Source organism: Acomys minous (genome assembly GCF_964271855.1).
Source record: "Acomys minous genome assembly, chromosome: 5".
Lineage (NCBI taxonomy): Eukaryota > Metazoa > Chordata > Mammalia > Rodentia > Muridae > Acomys > Acomys minous.
The window spans coordinates 100,846,514-100,865,393 of NC_140494.1; the positions used below are offsets into that span (position 1 = coordinate 100,846,514).

Genomic DNA, 18,880 nt, shown 5'->3' on the forward strand with positions numbered 1-18,880 from the left:
TTCCAGGTTCCTGCCCTGTTTTGAGTTCCTGTCCTGGCTTTATCCAATGATGGCCTACAATGTGGAAGAGTAAGATGAATAAACCCTTTCCTCCCCAGCTTGCTTTTTGGTCCTGTCGTTTCAACACAGCAATAGAAACCCCAATGAAGACAGCTTGTTTCAGACTTTTCCACTCACTAGCATTAGACCATGTTTACCTGTGGGTAACTGAAACCACAGAGAGTCAAGTTGGACAAACGGAGAGACTACAGTCATTCACCTTTGGCATCAAAGCACTGGGAGAGCCAGTACTTCCCAAATACAACGTCCATCCTTTCCCCATGCCGACACACAAAGAGGCATCGCTTCTGGGGTCCAGGCTGGCTGTTGACTCTCAGGGGCTGCAGAGAAAGAAAGGCAAAGTGTGAGGTTGCATAGGTCATCACAGGCCTACCCTGAAGCTGAGCTCTAGGATAAAATCAGCCAGTGGATGACTCTGACAATCCCTCTGACTGCCCTGGGCTAAGTCTGGCCTGGTTATAAAGTGAGGACAGTAAACTCATCCTACAGACTTCACAGGCTACTCTCAGGCTCCCATGAGATATCTGCAGATGCTCTGAAGTATGAGGGACTATGAACATGCTGTGTTCTTTGCTGCCCCCCCTACTGTAACAGGAGGATTATTCAAGGTACAGTTCACAGGTCAAACCAGCCATTAATGTAGAGATGACCATTGAGAAAGACAGCTGTCCTCTCCAAAGAGATGCGTTAACAGCTCCTTCAGGGAGGGAGAAATTCTATCGTCACACATGTGTCCTCCTCACGCCTATTTTATCTTCAGTGCCCTGCTGTGCACGTTATATTTCTACAATTTTATTATTTGTTACCTATGTGTATGGGTGCTTTAGCTGCGTGCATGTATGTGTACCAAGTGCCTGCAGTGTCCACAGAGGCAGAAGAACTCACAAGGACTAGATTACAGACAGTTATAAACCACCATGTGGGATGCTGGGAACTGAACTCGGGACCTCTGGAAGAGCAGTCTGTGCTCTTAACCGCTGAGCCATCTATCTCTCCAGCTTTGCTCTGCATATTCTAGTCATCGTGTGTGCTGTTTCCAGAATGGGCTCAGGGGGGATGGCTGCAACTTCTCAGTGGTGACACAGGCAAGCTGAGACAACAACTGGTCCCACAGCTGCCCAGATGTCTCTGCATCCTTCTTGCATGTTCCCAGTTGCCTTGGGCGGCTAGGTCACTGCTGGCTAACACTCTTTCACTGGCTTCTTGTTGCTTTTCCAGGGCCTAAGGTGTGGACTGATGCTGTGGACTTAGCCACCTGCTCTCTTGATGTCTCTTAATTCAAACCCTGGCCTCCAGACAAACTGCACCTCCCTTTTCATCCTTAGCATGTTAAACTTTCAATTTGCCACTGTTCTGCTTGACAACTGCTTCTACTCCCTTCTCCATCTTGCCCACAAAGTGTCGTCAATATACCAAATTCTCACTGGGCCAATTACTATGCTAAGACCCTCTTTCTACTGATACAAGTATGGGTGTCATTCCCGTTTTGAAGAGAGAAAGCCTCCTCTTCTCTCCTTGGGATGGCCTTACTTCCAAGTCCAAATTCACACTGCGATGCCCATCGTTAGCACCCCCCTCACCTGTCTCTTTCTGGCTTAAGATTGTTGTGTGTCTTTTATGGCTTTGTGTACTGCCTCCCCATAAGGTGAGGGGCCCTTTGGAAGGAGCAAGTTCAATGCTGAGGATGGCCCTCAAAGCAACCTGGTTGGCCAGGTCACGACAATGCATGCCTTTAATCCCATCACTTGGGAAGCAGGGGCAGGAGAATCTCTGAGTTCAAGACCAGCCTGGTCTACAGACAGGCAGGAACACACACACACACACACACACACACACACACACACACACAAAACAAAACAAACACTGTTTCAAAATGCAAAACAAAGCAAACAAACAAACAAATAAACATAAGCATCAGGATTAGATTCAAGGACATGACTCTCACGGTTGGCCTTACCTGCATGGGCTGGCAGATGATTGTAAGAGGTGTTGTCTCCCCAAGGCCTTGGTCCTCATACTGCCTTCTCTCCAATGCTCCATCACCAAACGTGAGGGAGCTGGATGATACCGTATTTAAGATGGAGTAAGAACTGCACAGGGAGGAGAGGAAAGGGTTAACTGCTTTGGCTGGGAGTCACCAGTTGCTCAGGCTGAAGCTCAGCAGGATTGTAAAAATTAGGACAAAGGATGGTCTGGTCATATGGTATTTGGGAATTTGAGCAGTGAACACCCTATCCCCAGGCAAGAACATCTTGGGTTTTTTTTTGTTTTTTACTGACATCTCGCCGTTAATAAACAAGGGGCAGCTAGCTCTAGGAGCTGAGAGCAGATGCAGGCATCCCTTTGGGCAGGGATGGGGTCCAGTGATTCTAGGCTTATTAGAATGCTGCAGGCAGGGCTGGCAGCAGAGACATGTTAAGGAATAATGAGGTGTCAATTATGTACCACTGTTCCAGCTCTTTCTGTCACTGCACTGAAATAAACAGTTCCCCGTTGCCTTTAATCTTTTCCATGGTCGTTTCCATCTGAGGGATGTGTGGGCAGATGTGTTCTCAGCACCACTTTGCCTGTGGCCCTGAGGCTCTCAGGAGCATGACCTTTATCCCTTAACCTGTCCTCTTCAGTCTCCAGCACCGTGCCCAACCTCCTCAGCAACTCCAAGAAGATGATTCAAAATTAGGCTGTTTCAGAGGACTTGACTCTCGCCAGATGTTTGGAGCTGTGAACCAAGAAGTCTTACTTCTTACTATGCCCCTGTGACTATGGAGGCCCAGAGGAGACCTGGCTGAGTTAAACTGTCTGAACATGCCACACTGGAATTCCTGAACACAGTACGACATCCCAAAGCTTTATGTAAAGAGGGGTGCTACTTAAATATGGCCGTTGGGCAGCTCCAACGGGAAGTGTTTGTATGTTAATTTTATGCTCTTGGAAAGGCTTAGTTTGTTTCAATCGAGTCTGGGTTTACTTCTTTTTTTTCTTTTTTTCTTAATTTATTCTTGTTACATCTCAATGGTTATCCCATCCCTTGTATCCTCCCATTCTTCCCTCCCTCCCATTTTCCCCTTACTCCCCTCCCCCATGACTGTTCCTGAGGGGGACCTCCTCCTCCTTTATATGCTCATAGGGTATCAAGTCTCTTCTTGGTAGCTTGCTGTCCTTCCTCTGAGTGCCACCAGGGTTTGCTTCTATAGACCTAAGAATCTGAGCTGGTTAGCAAGCACCCACTCTGCCGTATTTGTCTTTTAACATGGTATGTTTATTAGAATTGTACTTTTGAATTTTTTTTTCATATTTTCTGAAATCAGTAGGCTAACTGGTTGTTAGGGCTTTTTGGTTTTAATTACCCACCTCTAGTATTTTCTACATATATTCATTACACACAAGTACTCAAGTTTCATAAGAACACAGCCATGCACGTATTTAATGTACTTTGGTGTTGGGTGTGGCGACGCACCCCTTTAGTCACAGCACTCTGGAGGCAGAAGTAGGCAGAACTCTCTAAGATTGAGGTCAGCCTGCTCCATGTAGTGAGTTCCAGGATAGCCAGGGCTACACAGGACCCTTGTCTGGTGGTAGTGGGGGGGGGGAGGGATACATATCTTATGTCAAAAAGAGTTGTACTTGGATCACATTTTCACCCTCTACTCCCTCCAGCCTCACGTCTCCCCCATTAGTTCCCCAAACTCCTTTAAGCGGCTTCATTTCTATATTCATATCACATGTATATATATGTGTGTGTATGTATGATTTTATGTACCTATATAAAATTTATGATAGAGAAAGAACATGCAATATCTTGATTTCTGAGTCTGACTTAATTCATTTATGACATCTTTTGCTGAATCAAATTCCACTGCATATATTTACCACATTTTTTTTAAATCATTCCTCCGCCGACCTATGCCACCTATGTTGATTCCATAACTTAGCTATTGTGAACAATGCTTTAATAAACATCACTGTGTGTTGCCTTCAAGTCCTGTGGGTAAATACTCACGGGTGGCATGGTCAGGTCAGAGGTCAGGAGTCGGTTGATATTAACACTTTGGCACACTTTTTGCCATTAGAAGTCCCCTATGCCCCTGCTTTCTCCCTACAAATGACAGGCCAGCTTTTGGTTTTGTTAGAGACAGGGTTTCACACAGTCAAGGCTGGCTTCCAACTCCACATACAGCTAAGGCTGGCTTCAAACTCCTGACCCTCCTGCTTGCTCCTCCCAAGTGATGGGATTGCAGGAGTGCAGTACCACACCTCGCCTCTGTGATGCTGAAGATGAAAACCAGGGCTTCAGGCATGCTAGGCAAGCATCCTTCCCACTGAGCTATGTCCTCAGCCAGACTACATGTTCAGGCAAAGGTGTCAGACCCCGAAATATCTGCGTCCTTATGCACATCAGACGCACCAGGGTGCTCTCGGCTGTGTCCTGCTCCTCACTGATCACGGCTCAGAGCCTATGAGGGAGAACCAGGAGCCTGTAGCTCGACAGAGCTGCGCCTGTTTGATATGATGTGCAGCCAAATTAAATCTGTTATGAGCAAATTAAAGTAAGTATAGCCCAAGGAGATCCAAGGCACTCACACACTCTACCAGACCAGCTGTTCGCCTTTATTTTAAGCAGAGAGCCTCCCCAACAACACACAATGGAAGAAACGTCAGTTTTCCTGTCTGGCTCATCAAAGCTTCAGGGCCTCCAGTGTCTAGCTGTCTGGAAGCATGCTGACATCTCCTTTGCCCATGTCTCTAAGTTCTTTGCTTTCTCACAGCTGGGAAGAAAGTGATCGGGCCCTTTCTCTCCCTCCAGTACCCTTGGTGAGGGGAATGACAGCTTCCTTCTCACCCCCAATGTCACTAGAATCAAAAGACCTGGCTCCTCTGAGACACTGTGGGGATAGTGTCAGAGCAGGGTGGAGAGGAAGCGGGCCTGACACTGAGAACCCCTTCTCAGGAAGCAAGAAAGTTCAGGTCCCTCCCTAGAACAGGCGTGGCCTGTGTGGGGGCCGGCAGATGACCCTGTTCTAGAGGACAAGGGGTAGGCATCACCTGGAAGGTACTTAGGGACATTCAGGAACAAATGCCCACCGGAAAGGGCAGTGGGAAAGAAAACACTTTCTTAGGTATTCAAAAGACGAAGGAACAGTGGGGAGAGACATGAGAGCCACCGACATGCCATGTCTCTGCACGCCGCCTGAAGCCTCTCTAAATCTTGTCATGCAGCCAGCCAGAGTCAAGCCAGGTGACTCATGTGTCTCCCCATGACTGCCCATCTTAAGACAGGAGAAGACGCCTCTTACAGTGGAGCTGAGCTATGCCTCTGTGAGTCATTTCTATGTCTGCAGCTGAGCAGTAAAGTGCACACCTGTCATGCCATTTTTATGGAAGAGACATTTAGCTTAATGAGGTCTGGTAAACACAGACCAAAAAAAAAAAAAACCCAAAAAAACAAAAAAACAAAACAAAACAAAAAACAACAACAAAACAAAAAAACAAAAAAACACAAGTGGCACTCTGTAGTCAGCACTGCTGTAGGGCCACCATAGATTTAGTAGAGCTGTTCTTTATTACAGTCACCATCACAACTGTATGTGCAATGATTTTCTCTTTTATGATGGCCCAGAGGAGTAACTCAACTTGGGTAAGGCTTACACAGGTGGCATGTGAGAGATTTAGGATTTGGATATAACTAGAACAGAACTCAGCAACAACCTCCTGCTCTTCCTCTTCCCTCTTCCTCTTCCTCCTCCTTCTTTGTTTTTTTCAAGACAGGGTTTCTCTGTGTAGCCTTGGCTGTTTTGGACTCACTTTGCACACCAGGCTGGCCTCGAACTCACATTGATCTGCCTACCTCTGTCTCCCCAAGTGCTGGGATTACAGGTGTGCGCCACCATGCCTGGCTAGAACTCAACTTCTTAACCAGAGTCTCAGTGCCTAACCCTTGTATTTTGATATTATTACAGTTGACCATGGACCTGATGGTTTAATTTCAAAGTTCCCACAAAATAACACCAACATCTATCTTCAAAATAAAAGGATATGACACATAGATCCTCCATGGTACCTTGAGTGGGGTTAGTCAATTTTCCCTATGGTGAAACCTGAATCCTAATTCAGGGAGGAGGTCTAGATGGAAAGTCTTATAGGTACAGGTTAGCAGGATTCCATGTATGTACTCTTCCTCCACATAAAGCCCATTGCTAAACCAAACCAAACAAACAAACAAAAAACCCATGAGTTGTGCTTTACCAACTCATGTTGTATGTTCAGCTCCACTGAACATCACTGGAGCTTAAACTAAGCTGCTAGGATGCTGTGACACAACTGAGGGGACCATTACTGTATAAAAGGGCTCCCATGACCCAAACACCATTGCAAATGTGATGTGTGATTGTACTTTGTGTGTGTGTGTGTGTGTGTGTGTGTGTGTGTGTTTATTAGGCTCTATGGCAAGTGCCTTTACCATGTTGCTAGCCTTTCACCTTCCTTCTCCTCCTCCTCCTCCTTCTTTTTAAAGGCCAAGTCTCTCACTGTCCCCAGACTCCCCAGGCAAGTCAGGCTGGCTGAACCCCTGCCCCATTCATCTCTACTTTCTCCACACTGGAATTACAAGCGTGAGCAGCCACACTTAGCCAACGCAGTCTCTTCCAGCCCTCAGTTATTATTATGGGATAAAATGGTGACTGCAGAGACTCAACTTCTATAGTCTCAGCTTCAGAAACATTTCTAAAAACAAAAACCCAGATGTTCGGGGTCATGAGGCATCTGGATGCCCGTGGGCTGTGGAAGGGCGTCACACGCAAGGCAGAGGAAGGGAGGGTGTTCTTTTTTTTCCCATCTTGAGTGTGTGGTTTGTCTCACAGGGCAGGGCACCTTCTTTGGTCTTTTCCCTTGAGGCAAAAATCATCCTCTCCACTCCCTTAGGACAGGCCCTACAGTGCTAGGTAATGCAGTGGGTGTTTAGGGCTTCTGCCTCTCAACCATATTGCCACATGGGAAAGCCAAGCCAGCAAGTAAAACCTGGGGCTGGATTTGAGCTCCTTGGATTGGAAAGAAGGAAGCCACACACCATGCTCCTGTGTTCAGTTCTCATAGTTGCCCATCACCTTGGACACAGTCTCTTCTGCCTAGGCACATACACACCAGGTCTGAGGACTTGCCCAGGCTTACCTAGCAAGTCAGGGCTTCAGTCGGGGCTCTTGACTTTTCAATCTCTTTCTGCCACTGGTCTGGCTGACAGAGGAATCTGTCTGGCTGCTCTGAGAAGCCATGCCCCCACCCCACCCCGAGAGTACTAGCCCAGGATGAGGTGGACGGGAAACTCGGAAGCAGTGGGTCCCAGCACGAGATGAGCAGTCCTCCAGCCAGGGCTGGGGAGCAGCAGCATCAGGCTGGCTGCCCAGCAGGGACTGGGATAGGCAGTGGCTCTGCACAGGGCAGGAGAGCAGGGTCTACCTACCCATGGAAGATCCAGGTGCTACACTCATCAGCCTTGGTGATATAGTTCTCAGGAAGCAGCCCAGAGCAGCCGGTGGTCAGCGAGGTGCCATAAATCCAGCCCTCGCTGGTGCTGGTCTGTTCCATGGGAGACATGAAGATGAAATCCCCAGGAACCAACTCCAGCTCATCATCGTTCTGAGGGGAATAGGGGTAGATCACCTGCAACGTCTGCAAAAAGGAGAAGATGCATGAGACCCCTCTACTGTTCTTTTGAGCACCCCAGGCACTAGACCATGCTCTGTATATACAAATGACCAAGTACACTGCATATAAGTGTTCCCGGGGTCACAGGCTCTGGGCAGACATGGCTTCTGACCAGGAAGCGCTTCCTCTCTCACCAGGGTTTATGGGTAGGTGTCTGGTGCTCCAGAACCTTCCAGATCCTTAGTCATGCTTACACTTCCTGTCAGGACTCAGAAGTGACTTTCAGGAACTCATCAGAAAGCTGGAAGGTTCTTCTGGACAATGTTGACATACAGATGCTCATTTCCCTTGCTCCATCTGCTGGGGCAAGCACTAGGCAGATGGGAATTGTGCAAGGAAGCTTGTCTTCTACACAGGCAGACAGGCCAAAGTGTGTGTGTGTGTGTGTGTGTGTGTGTGTGTGTATGTGCGTGTGTGCGTGCGCGCACGAGTGTCCTTGTCCCATGTCTATGCATGCAGGAGCCCCCAGAAGAGGACATCAGATCCCTTGGAACTGGAGCTGCAGGTTTGTGAGTTGGCACAGTCTTCTGTAAGAGCAGTAAGTGCTCTCAGCCACTCAGCAGATGGAGCAAAGCACAGTCGTCCCTTCAAGGGTCGCTCTTTAAGCCTATAATTCTAACAAAGACCCTAAAAGAAAGCTGTCTTTCCTAGATGCTGGTGTGTGCATTGGAAGGCAACCAGCTTCCATCAGAGAGCAGATGAAGGCCAAGTGTCCTTTCTCTGAGCTCAGAAAAGGCCCCTAGAGCAGCCATGAGGCCAGGCCATGTGGCTGTGGCATCCTACTTGGAGGCAGGGTGTTTCCTTTCTTGGTGTATATAAGCATCATAACCCTAGATATCTTTAAACCTTAGACATTGCCTTTACATTTTTTATTACCACCAAGAGATCTCATAGGAAGGAAATTATATCCTATCTTATGTGTTTCCAAACAGCCAGAAAGGTGGAGAAGGCTTTCACAGCTTTCCCTAAGGCCCCAGAGCTGGGAGTGACAGGCTACATATTCTGGGTCCCATCTTTAGAGTTTTCAGCTTTGGTCTCCAGCAAACACTAAATGTGGTGTTCTAAGAACATGCCAGAGCATGGACCCCTGCAGGTGCTGAGGTACTCTGAGTGGCCCAGGGGTCCCAGGTTCCTGACTGATGGCACTCTTTGCAGCTGATCCTAATCCTGTGGCCTGGGGACAGCATTGGATGGGCCTGTGAGTTATCCAGATGGCTGATGTCAAAGTGAGCCACTAAAACATGCTATAAACAAAGGGCTCTGCTGTGTACGGAGGGGCATGGCTGTAATCTCAGCCCTGGGGAGGCTGAGATGGAGGATCACCTTGAGATTGAGGATAGCCCGGTCTATATTGAGAGTGTAGGCAAGCCTGGACTACAGAGTAAGTACTTATCTCAAAAGAAAACACCAAACCAAACGAACCATTTTTTTTTTTTTTTTTGGAAACATCTAAAGAAAACTGCCAGGAAAGTGTAGTTTCTCTCAGAAGACAAAGTTGATAAAGAATACTTGTCTCCCTGGTTTTGTAATTAGGGTTTCTGCTTCTGTCTCTAATTCTTCAGTTGTCTTTCGGTTGCTTGTCTGTCTGTCCTCTGATCACCTTTTTCCATCCTCTGTCCCTCTCCGATTTTCATGCAAGCCAAGGGCCCTGATGAATTTTTAAGATTTTATTTATTTATTATGTATACAGTGCTCTGCCTGCATGTATGTCTGCAGGCCCAAAGAGGGCATGAGATCTCACTATAGATGGTTGTGAGCCATCATGTGGTTGCTGGAATTGAACTCAGGACCTTTGGAAGAGCAGCCAGTGCCCTTAACCACTGAGCTATCTCTCCAGCCCGATGAATTGTTTAAAAAAAAAAAACTATATTAAAAGAAAAGATATTGACTAGAAATCTCTTTTAAGCTCAATTCTGGGTGAGCAAGTGGTGACACAAGGGAAGACAACCCTGCTCTTCCTGGACAGGGGCATTAGCCACACCCTCCTCAGCTTCCTGAACAAGCACACTATTGGATCAAAATCCCTCTGGCCTGGCAGTGTGGCCTTCCCCTTGAAGAGCTCAGAAAAGTCCTCCTGTACTCCCATTTAAAGCTGAGTATCCCATCTCAGACGTCCCTGGGGACATCAAGGCTCAGGGAGGGCCGGAAGCAATACAGCCAAGGCATATGGTAGAGGGACGGTAAGTAACTCTGGCTGGTTCACACACATAATGAGCCTGACCCAAGGGCTTCCTGCTCCTTTCCACCCCCAAAAGTAGAAACAAGAGTTCAGCCCAAGCCTGAGAGGCATCAGACTCAGGCCTAACGTGGCCTATATTTTGTCCGTTTTTTTAAAAAAAATGGTTTTCCGAGACAGGGTTTCTCTGTGTAGCCTTTGCAATCTCAGACTCACTTTGTAGACCAGGCTGGCCTCAAACTCATATCAATCCGCCTGCGCCTGCCTCCTTGAATGCTGGGATTAAAGGCGTGTGCCATCACACTTGGCTTGTTTCAAAGAATTCTTGAGAGATGGCACAGCAGTTAACGGTGCCATCTGCTTTTCCAAAGGGCCCAGATTCATCTCCCGGCACTCACAACCCTCTGTAACTCCAATTGCAGGGGAACTGACCCCCCCTCTTCTGGCCTCTATGGGCACACACATGGTACACAACATATGTAGGCAAAACACTCATACACACACATAAAGTAAAAATATTTTAAAAATAGATTTGTGTGTCAAACTCATTTTTTTCCTCCCTCATTACACCAGAGGCAACTGACTGAAGAGAAGCTGTGGGTGTGTGATTTTGTTGTACCTGCCCGGTGTTAGCAGTTATGGCAATTATCCACACATCCTCCTTATCCGTGCAACAGTCCAAGAAACATCCTCCCCATAGCAAAACCCAAGAACTGGAGAAATATACACTTTATATGTGCACATGTTGGTGTGTGTGTGTGTGTGTGTGTGTGTGTGTGTGTAGGTCAGAGGTCGATGTTGAGTGTTTTTTTAAAACTACCTTCTAGTTCATCTGCCCATCCTCAGTTGACCTTATTATTTGAGGCAGTCTCTCACTGAACCTGGTTTGACTCGGTCAGCTGTCCTCCACCTCCTGTCTCTAATTCTACAACACTAAGATTACAGGCACATGCCACAGCGGTCCTTTTGTTTCCGTGATGTGAGTGCTGGGGTATTGAAGTCTGGCCCTCAGGCTTGCATTGTCTCCATAGGCTGTTTTTGTTGGTTTGTTTTGCTTTTCAGCTGGTTGGTTAGGCCTTTTCTTCTTGCTGTTTGCTATATTTTAGTCAAGTAGCCCAGGCTGGCCTTGAACTCACTGTGGAGCTAAAGATGACCTTGAATTTCTAATCCGTGTGCTTCTGAGAAGTGTGTACCACCTTACCAAGTTTTTTTTTCTCTTTCTTTCTTTCTTTTCTATTTTTTTTTTTTGTTGTTGTTGTTACTTATTTATTTATTTTCAGACAGGGTCTCTCTGTGTAGGCTTGGCTGTCCTGAAATCACTTTGTAGACCAGGCCGGCCTCAAACTCACAGCGGTCCTGCTTTTATGTGGAGTTGGGAATCCAACCCAGGGGTTCACGTATTCCTGGCGAGCACTCTACAAACAGAGCTACATTCCTAGCCTGAGAATCACAGAAACCGTCGATGTGAATCCAAGTACTGCTACAATGAGGGCCGAAGCAGGGGCTCGAGGCTCTGACATGTCTACTTTGTGTAGAACTCCGTCCTTCTACAGTCTGTGGCTGGGCACACCAAGTGCAGCAGCTCAGCGCCGTCACAAACACGGAAGGGTGAGTCTGCATCCGAGAATCTGAAACCGTCGAGGGATAAATAACACTGTGTAGTTTCCCCGAAGCATCACTGGGGCCTTGTTCGGTGCCCTTGCCTAAGTCAGTCTCCTTCTCTGGATGCTGGTTCCCTGGTTAGAACACTGTCTCCAGCCTCTGTGGGGGGGTGGGGGTGGGGCAGAATGAAGGAGGAGGAAGGTGGGAGTGTTAACACACCCAAGGGACTCCAGAAGACCAAAAGACCCTAGAGGCAAAGCAGCGGGTGCCTTATCAGAAGAGCCCTTAATAATTGAGCTTTCACAAATAAGAGACAAGGGGGCCAAGTTAATTTTAGCAAGTAATTCATATGGGCATTTGCAGGCTCCTTCCTTCTCCGCAGACCGAGTGGAATGTGGGTCACGCAGAAAAGCAGTTAGGCCTGGAGTTAACCTGAGGGTGGCTTTCATTAGAGGACAGCCTTGAAAAGTTCCACAGCCACTGTCTCCTCTTACTAAGGTGACTTCCCAGGCCGCCCACAATCAACCCCTGACCGTTTATTCTGCTTTTGTTCTTGGAAAACAGTCTGGCCAGCCGCACCTCTCTCAAGTATCCTTGTGATTCCTAGGGTCATCCTAGGTGATTCCAGGAGATGCCAAAGTTCTCCAAATCAGACTCAGTCTGCTTCATCTGTTTCAGGAGAAATCAGCATCCAGTGACTGAAGGATGCTCTCACTGGGAAAGTCAGGCAAAGTGTGGCCTCACCACTCCCAGAGTGCCAGACTGCAGCTCGAAGCTGTGGAGCAGACTGGCTCTTAACACGTCCCAAACAACCAGGTTGCCTGGGCACAGCAAGAGGTTCTGCTTGTTTCTGACTTGTCTACTTGCTTGCTTGTTTTATGTTAAGAAAGTATAGATTGCTCAGCAGTTAAGAGCACTGGCTGCCCTTCTAGAGGACTCGGGTTCAATTCCCAGCACCCATAATAGCAGCTCACAACTGTTCCAGGGATCCAACACCCTCATGCAGTCACACGCAGTCAAAACACCAACGTACATAAAAAAAAATTATTAAAACATATAAAGGAATTGCCAAAAGATCATGTATGCTAACCAAAACTTTTTTCTTGCTGTTGAAAAGTGGGAACCATGTAACTATTGCTTAATAGGTGTAATTAAATTGGAAGACAATTTTTCATGTAACTACAATAGTTCTCCACTAACTATGAGGCTCATTCCAAAACCCAGAGGGTAGGCTTGGAATTGCAGATAGTGCCAAACACACGCTCTCTGTGTTGTGTAAGCATATACTACATATTTTCCCCTATTTATAACTTTGTCAAATTTAGTTTATACATTGAGAACAAAACCAATAATAAAGTAGAGAATTTCTAACAATACACTATAATAGAGGTTATCTAGAAGCCATAAATTGTGTGTGTGTTGCATACGTAGTACATGCATGAGTGTGTGTACAAGTGCATGCCCCCATGTGTCCATGTCTATGTGTACACATGTGGAGCCCAGAGAAACAGGCTAGCGTCTTCTCCTACTGCTCTCCACTTTATTCCCTCGAGACAGAGTCTCTCCCCGATCCCGAAGCTCGCCATTTCACCCATGCTAGCTGCTGGGATTCAGCTGTCTGCCTCCCAACGCTGAGGTCCCAGGCACACGGGCCACGTCCAGTTTGAGTGTTGGGGATTTGAACTAAGGTCTTTATGTTTGCACAGCAAGCGCTCCTGCTCATTGGGCCATCTCCCTAGCCCTACTTATAAACTATTAGCTTCTGGTCACTAAAACTACAATAGAAAAGGAAACATCAGATGCTGCAGGACTGTTGTATGTGGTCCTTCCTTGGACACATCACCTGCCTTTGTTGACCAAACCGAGGAGGCTCTGCTTCCTCTGGCCTCAAGTGTGCGGCTGCTTTGGAGCAGATATTTAACCTCTGAGTCTTCTTTAAGATAAGGAAGAAGAGCGGTTCCCTTCTGAGAGGTACATGATTGGCTGGAAAGCCACGCTGACTACATCCAAAGACGGATGCTAAACTTACCCAGTTGTCTACAGTGGGATTCATTCATCTTCACTATTCTCAACCTCAGGAGGGACCAGGTGAGTTTTCTTTTCACATTTGTCTGTCTTCTCTCCCTTGCTGGACTCAAAGCTTCTTTCTTATAAATGCAGCCTGTGTGTGTGTGTGTGTGTGTGTGTCTGTGTGTGTGTGTGTGTGTGTGTGTGTCTGTGTGTATGTGTATGTGCACGCACTGAGAGGTCAGAAGATAATCTGCACAACTCAGTTCTCTCCTCCAGGAATCAAACTCAGGTCTGTCAGGCTTGACAGCAAGTGCCATCACTGCCTGAGTCACCTCACTGGCCCTTAAGACCCCTTGAGTGCAGGGTATAAAAACTTCTGTATGCCCCATGGTATCTCCCATGCTCTAAACATCAGCATATTGTCAAATATCTGTGAATTTTGCCTTTTCAGATCTTCGGTGTGGGTTTATTTTTGTATTTATGTGTTCAACTCACCGGGGGCCAGGGTAGTGCCCTTTTCAACATCAAAAGTTTACATAAATATAATATTAACTTTCTACCAATACGTTTTCTATCTGCCCTCCATTTTATTCCTATGTCCCTCCATAAGGCTGGCAGGGCAGACAGACCCTGGGGGTGCTATCTAGGTTGAACCACGTCATACTTGCTTAGCCTCTCAGGGAGTCAGCGGAACCTCAATAAAATCTGGAGTCCTGGCCAAGTGCTCACCCACCCACCCCATCTTCCTGCAGCACTCTGTCCCTTTCTTTTGGTCTCTATCTCCCTGTATTGCTAGCAGCAAGGGCTGGCTCCTTGTTATCGAGGCATCTCTGTGCATGGGAGTCTGCAGGGCTGCAGGGAAAGCATTACCTCGTGGTTAGCAAATCGGATATCCCGGGAGAATATGGTGGCCACCCAGTCGCAGCCTAGCTTGACATCGATGTTCTGGGCAAGTTTCTCTAGCGTGGGTAGGTGGCTGGCTTGGAAGTGGTATGCCAGGGTCACATGCAGCTGTTTCTTATGAGGCTCCACATGCACTTCTGGAAAAAAGGAAGGTTGTGTTTGGGGATTAGGATGGAGAAATCACAACAACGGAAGAGACAGAAGAAAGGGCCCAGAAAGGTGTCTTGTTCCCCAAATATCACAGAAGTGAGTCCCTGGGAGAGGCAGCAGCAGAATTAAAGAGGTGGATCCCAGGCCCCGATGCAAACCCATTGTTCCAGAGAGAAAAAGGCCATAGGGCAGATGGCTGGTCAGCAGGAGGTGTGGATGGTCAGCTTAATCTCTTCAGCTGACTCCTCCTGACAAGGCCACGGGCTCATCACCAGCCCTACCATTCAGATGAAGAAAAGGAGACCTAAAGGGCCAACGTGATGTGCAAATGCAAAGCGCGGTTTGTAACTGTGTGACTGCTGGAGCTATGCTGTCTTCATCCAGGATGGGATATCCTGGCTTCTGGGAGTGTGGTGAAACAGTGAGGGAGCCAGGGAAGACCGTCAAGAATAAAGCAGGCTTTCTCAACAGCATGTATGTGAAGGGAACGGTCCTGAATGTTACTGAGTGTTAAGCAGCATCCCTGGCCGCTAGCCACTGGATGACAGCAGTGCCCCTAAGTCATAACCCAAAATCACTCTACAGGTTGGCAAATGTCCTCCTCGGGGTGACACTGCTCTGGGTTGGGGTCCACTCAGTTGAGATATGCACACCATTATTCTAAACTGCCAAAAAATAATGCAGAACACGCCTACCGACATGATGGATGGGTTTTACTTGGCCTCTGCTCATTACATGAGGAAGAACTGCCTACTACCCAGGAGAGAGCAAAGAAGAAATTAGGGAATTGGAAGAAATTAAGGGACTTGATCAAGTCTCAGAGGACTAGCAGGTCAGAACGAACAGGAAGCTGGCCGTTGGGGGTATAGCCCTCTTCCCATTGTACTGCAGAGAGTTTCTGCAGTCTGAGTCTATGAGACCGGTGTTGGTGTCTGTTTCCACCATCCACACTCTGGGTCTGCAGTACTTGCCAATGAAATGAATGCATGTGGGTGACTCTTGAGTCACCCAGAATGAAGAACGACACTAAATATACTTGCCAAAGGAATCTAGGCGAACCAGTAATTCTAGACTGCACAAGTGTGAGCTCTAGGGCAAAGACATAATGACCTACTTTCCACAAAGCTAGACCAGATGCAAATCAGGGTCATGAAGTTCTGAAAATCACCACCAGGGGGCACCGCAGGGACAGAGCCATGAAACCACCAAGTTCTCACTTGGCAGTAGATTCTTGGAGAGGCACTGAAAGTCTCCCATTCCCACATGGAAAACACAATCCTTGACTGTCATTCTGTCTGTGCCACAGTCCTACTTTTCTGATTTGCAAAGGATACGGACCATTTTAGTGATTTAGTGGGCTGACAATAGCTAGTGGGGTTAAAAAAACCAAAATGAAACAAAACCCAAAATGGAAAAACTTCCTTAAGGGCAATGGATAAGAAGAAGGGTGATTTTCTTTGTTATTCTCTCTCTCTGAAATATTTCATTTATCTGCTAATCTAGTAAACCTGTGGCTGGTCCCTGGGAGAAAGGAGCTCCTGGAAGGGGTCGCAATCTAAAAAGACCACTCCCCTCAACGCGCAGGAAGTCTCTACAAGACCCACAATCCTTTTAAGAGCAGACACACACCGTCATCCTGTACTGCTGCAGTGGTTTCTGGTCACATTCTTCCTAGGGCCTAAGCTCTATGTGGGGGCTTCTCTGAAGAAATGTCACACGTGTAATACACACATCAGCGAAGACTGACACACGATAAGATACTGCTGAAGATTAGGAGACAAAGGAGTATATTGTGTGGCTTGGATCGGGTCTTCCAGTCTCTGGCCACACCTAATGTAGGGCTGGGGAGCTGTGGGTGTCTCTTCTCTTCTCTTCAGCATTTGCATTCTGGCGCTTGGGGAGTCGACTCCGTTCTACCGAGAGAACACGCACGAAACCCTGGATCCTATTCCCAGGACCAGGTAAAGCTAGGTGTGGTGGCGCCCAGCTGGCATCCCAGCAATCAGGAGCCAGGCACAGGAAGTTCATGGCCCAGCCTTAGCTACATATCAACTTCGAGGCCAGCCTGGGCTACATGAGACCCTTTGCCAACATACACTGTGCAATAAAACAACCCAAAGAGCCAACACTCTCTAGCGGAGTGAACATTTTCATTACTTACTATACAGTGCTTTCACTACACCACACCTTGTGCTGTGCCAGGAATGGTCAGATGCAGATAAAAGGATGGGTAGGGAGCCTAGAGGATGAAAGGATGCTCTCTCGGGTTGGAGCTGGAGGAGACGGAGACTACAAAGAGCCACATTTATAGCTCAGTGTGAACAGTTAAGTCCCTGGGAGTCAGGGAGCAGGTCCTAGGCAAGCTCTTCGGTAGGTTAGCAGACCAGAAAGAAGTTTGACACTTTCACAATGGGGCGTGGGGTGTTCTTTGCCTTGGGGTCCGGTTACACATGATCCATCACCTCCTTTCTCCAGCCCTTTTCTCCGTAGAGGTTACATTTGATCTTAAAAGTGCCCCCCCCAACACATCATGTGTTGAAGGCTTGGCCACTAGCCTGTGGTACCACAGGGAGGAGGTGGGATCTTTTCGGAGCTTACTGGGAAGAACTTTGGTGATTTGGGGTGTGCCTCTGAAGGGAGCCTTGGGACCCCAGCCCCTTGTACTTTGTTCCTCCTGCTTCCAGGCCTCCTGGAGGTAAGCCGGTTTGTTCCTGTATGCACACCTGCCATGACACTCTGCCTCACCACAGGCCTACAAGCTACAGGGCCATCCACCATTGGCTGAAAACCGTGGAACTGTGAGGCAAAATAAATTTCCCTCCTCCCACTGCAGGTTGCTTGTCACAGAGCCACCTCCCACCCCTGTCCTTTTGACCTCTGATCTTGAGATCTGGGACTGGGCTGACAGCCCTGGAATGTTTACCCGTTTTGGACGCAGCCTCTGCGGCGAAGTCGGCCGCGAACTTCTTGAGGACCTCTGCGCTGTCCTCCTTGACGAAGAGCCCGATGAAGTTGGAGGAAGTATAGAGCTCCAGGGGCAGTGGGCCTGAGAATTTACATTTCCAGCGGCTGACAGTAGTCTGCAGGGCTTCCCCCAGGCCATCCACCTTGCTGTCCTCACACTGCAGATAGAAAACAACCCTTCATTACAACCCAGGATGGGGGGGGGAGGGGGAGGGAGGGGGGGACCTGCCGCCCCCTCAGCACTGAGTGTTTTCTGTCTATCCCTAAAGGGCCCAGGCTAATAAGGCAATCGCTTAACCAGCACTCCATCCATGAGGGAGGGAAGAGCTTCGCGCTCTCCATTATCCGGACACCGATTATCCAGTGGGCAAATGAGACTAAGGAAATGTCTCAGGACATCCCTTTCCACACCTTTTTGCTCTCTTGTGGTTCCTGGGAACCTGGACAGAAGGCCATCTGATTGGTTAAGCAGGAAACAAAAGCCAGGGTTAGGGTTGAGGTGTTGGTAAAAGGAAACACAATTTCAGAGTAAATATGAGACACCAATATGAGACACTGTGGTGGTAACGACCGGTAGAAACAACGCGATGCGTACTTGGAAACTGCTGGAAGGGTAGACATTAGGGTTGGGAACGGGGTGCAGTGTCAGAGCCCTTCCTTAGTATGCAAGAGGCCCCGTGGTCAGTCCACAGCCCCAAAGGAAAAGATGAAAGCTGGCCAAGTTCTTACAACAAATAAATGACAACGACGACGATGGGTAGTATACACAGGAATTAGCTCAGTCAACAGTCTATAATGCGTGCATACATCAGTCACGCTAGACAGTCACACTAGACACCATGATCCGTCAATTAAATTAAAAGTTCTTGGGGCTGGGGAGATGGCTCAGAGGTTAAGCGCACCTGCTGTTCTTGCAGGGGGCCCACATTTGGTTCCTAGAACCCTCATCACGGTTCACAACTGCCTGTAGTTACAGTTCCAGGGGACTCGACACCCTTTTCTGGCCTCTGTGTGTACCAGGCACGAAAGCAGTGCACAGATATACACCAATGCACATAAAATAAGTGAAAGGTAAAAATAATCCAGAGGTTGGAGCAGAGGGCGGAGCACAGCTGGCAGAGTGTGTGCCCAGCGTGCAGGAAGCTGAGGACCCCATCTCCAGCACCACATAACACTGAGTGGGGAGAAGCAAATCAGATGTGGTGAGGTCACATCTGCAAAGCCAGCACTGAGACAGTGAAGGCGGGAAGATCACTAGTTCAAGGTCATCTTCAGCTGTGCTGAGGTCCAGGTTAGCCCGGGATACATGAGACCTTG

The 18,880-nt window shown here is 47.9% G+C and overlaps 1 protein-coding gene across 3 annotated transcripts in view; it reads right to left on the minus strand.

The window, feature by feature from the left end:
- UBASH3B (ubiquitin associated and SH3 domain containing B) overlaps positions 1-18,880 on the minus strand; it is a 141,094-nt gene that overhangs the window by 14,947 nt on the left and 107,267 nt on the right. For all 3 annotated transcript variants that reach the window (XM_084782509.1, XM_084782507.1, XM_084782508.1), the window contains exons 4-8: positions 17,523-17,721; positions 14,417-14,586; positions 7,514-7,722; positions 2,018-2,150; positions 260-380 (exon numbers count right to left, since the gene is read on the minus strand). In XM_084782509.1, the coding sequence (XP_084638635.1) occupies positions 260-380; positions 2,018-2,150; positions 7,514-7,722; positions 14,417-14,586; positions 17,523-17,721 (832 nt within the window). The remainder of the gene's footprint in view (positions 1-259; positions 381-2,017; positions 2,151-7,513; positions 7,723-14,416; positions 14,587-17,522; positions 17,722-18,880) is intronic.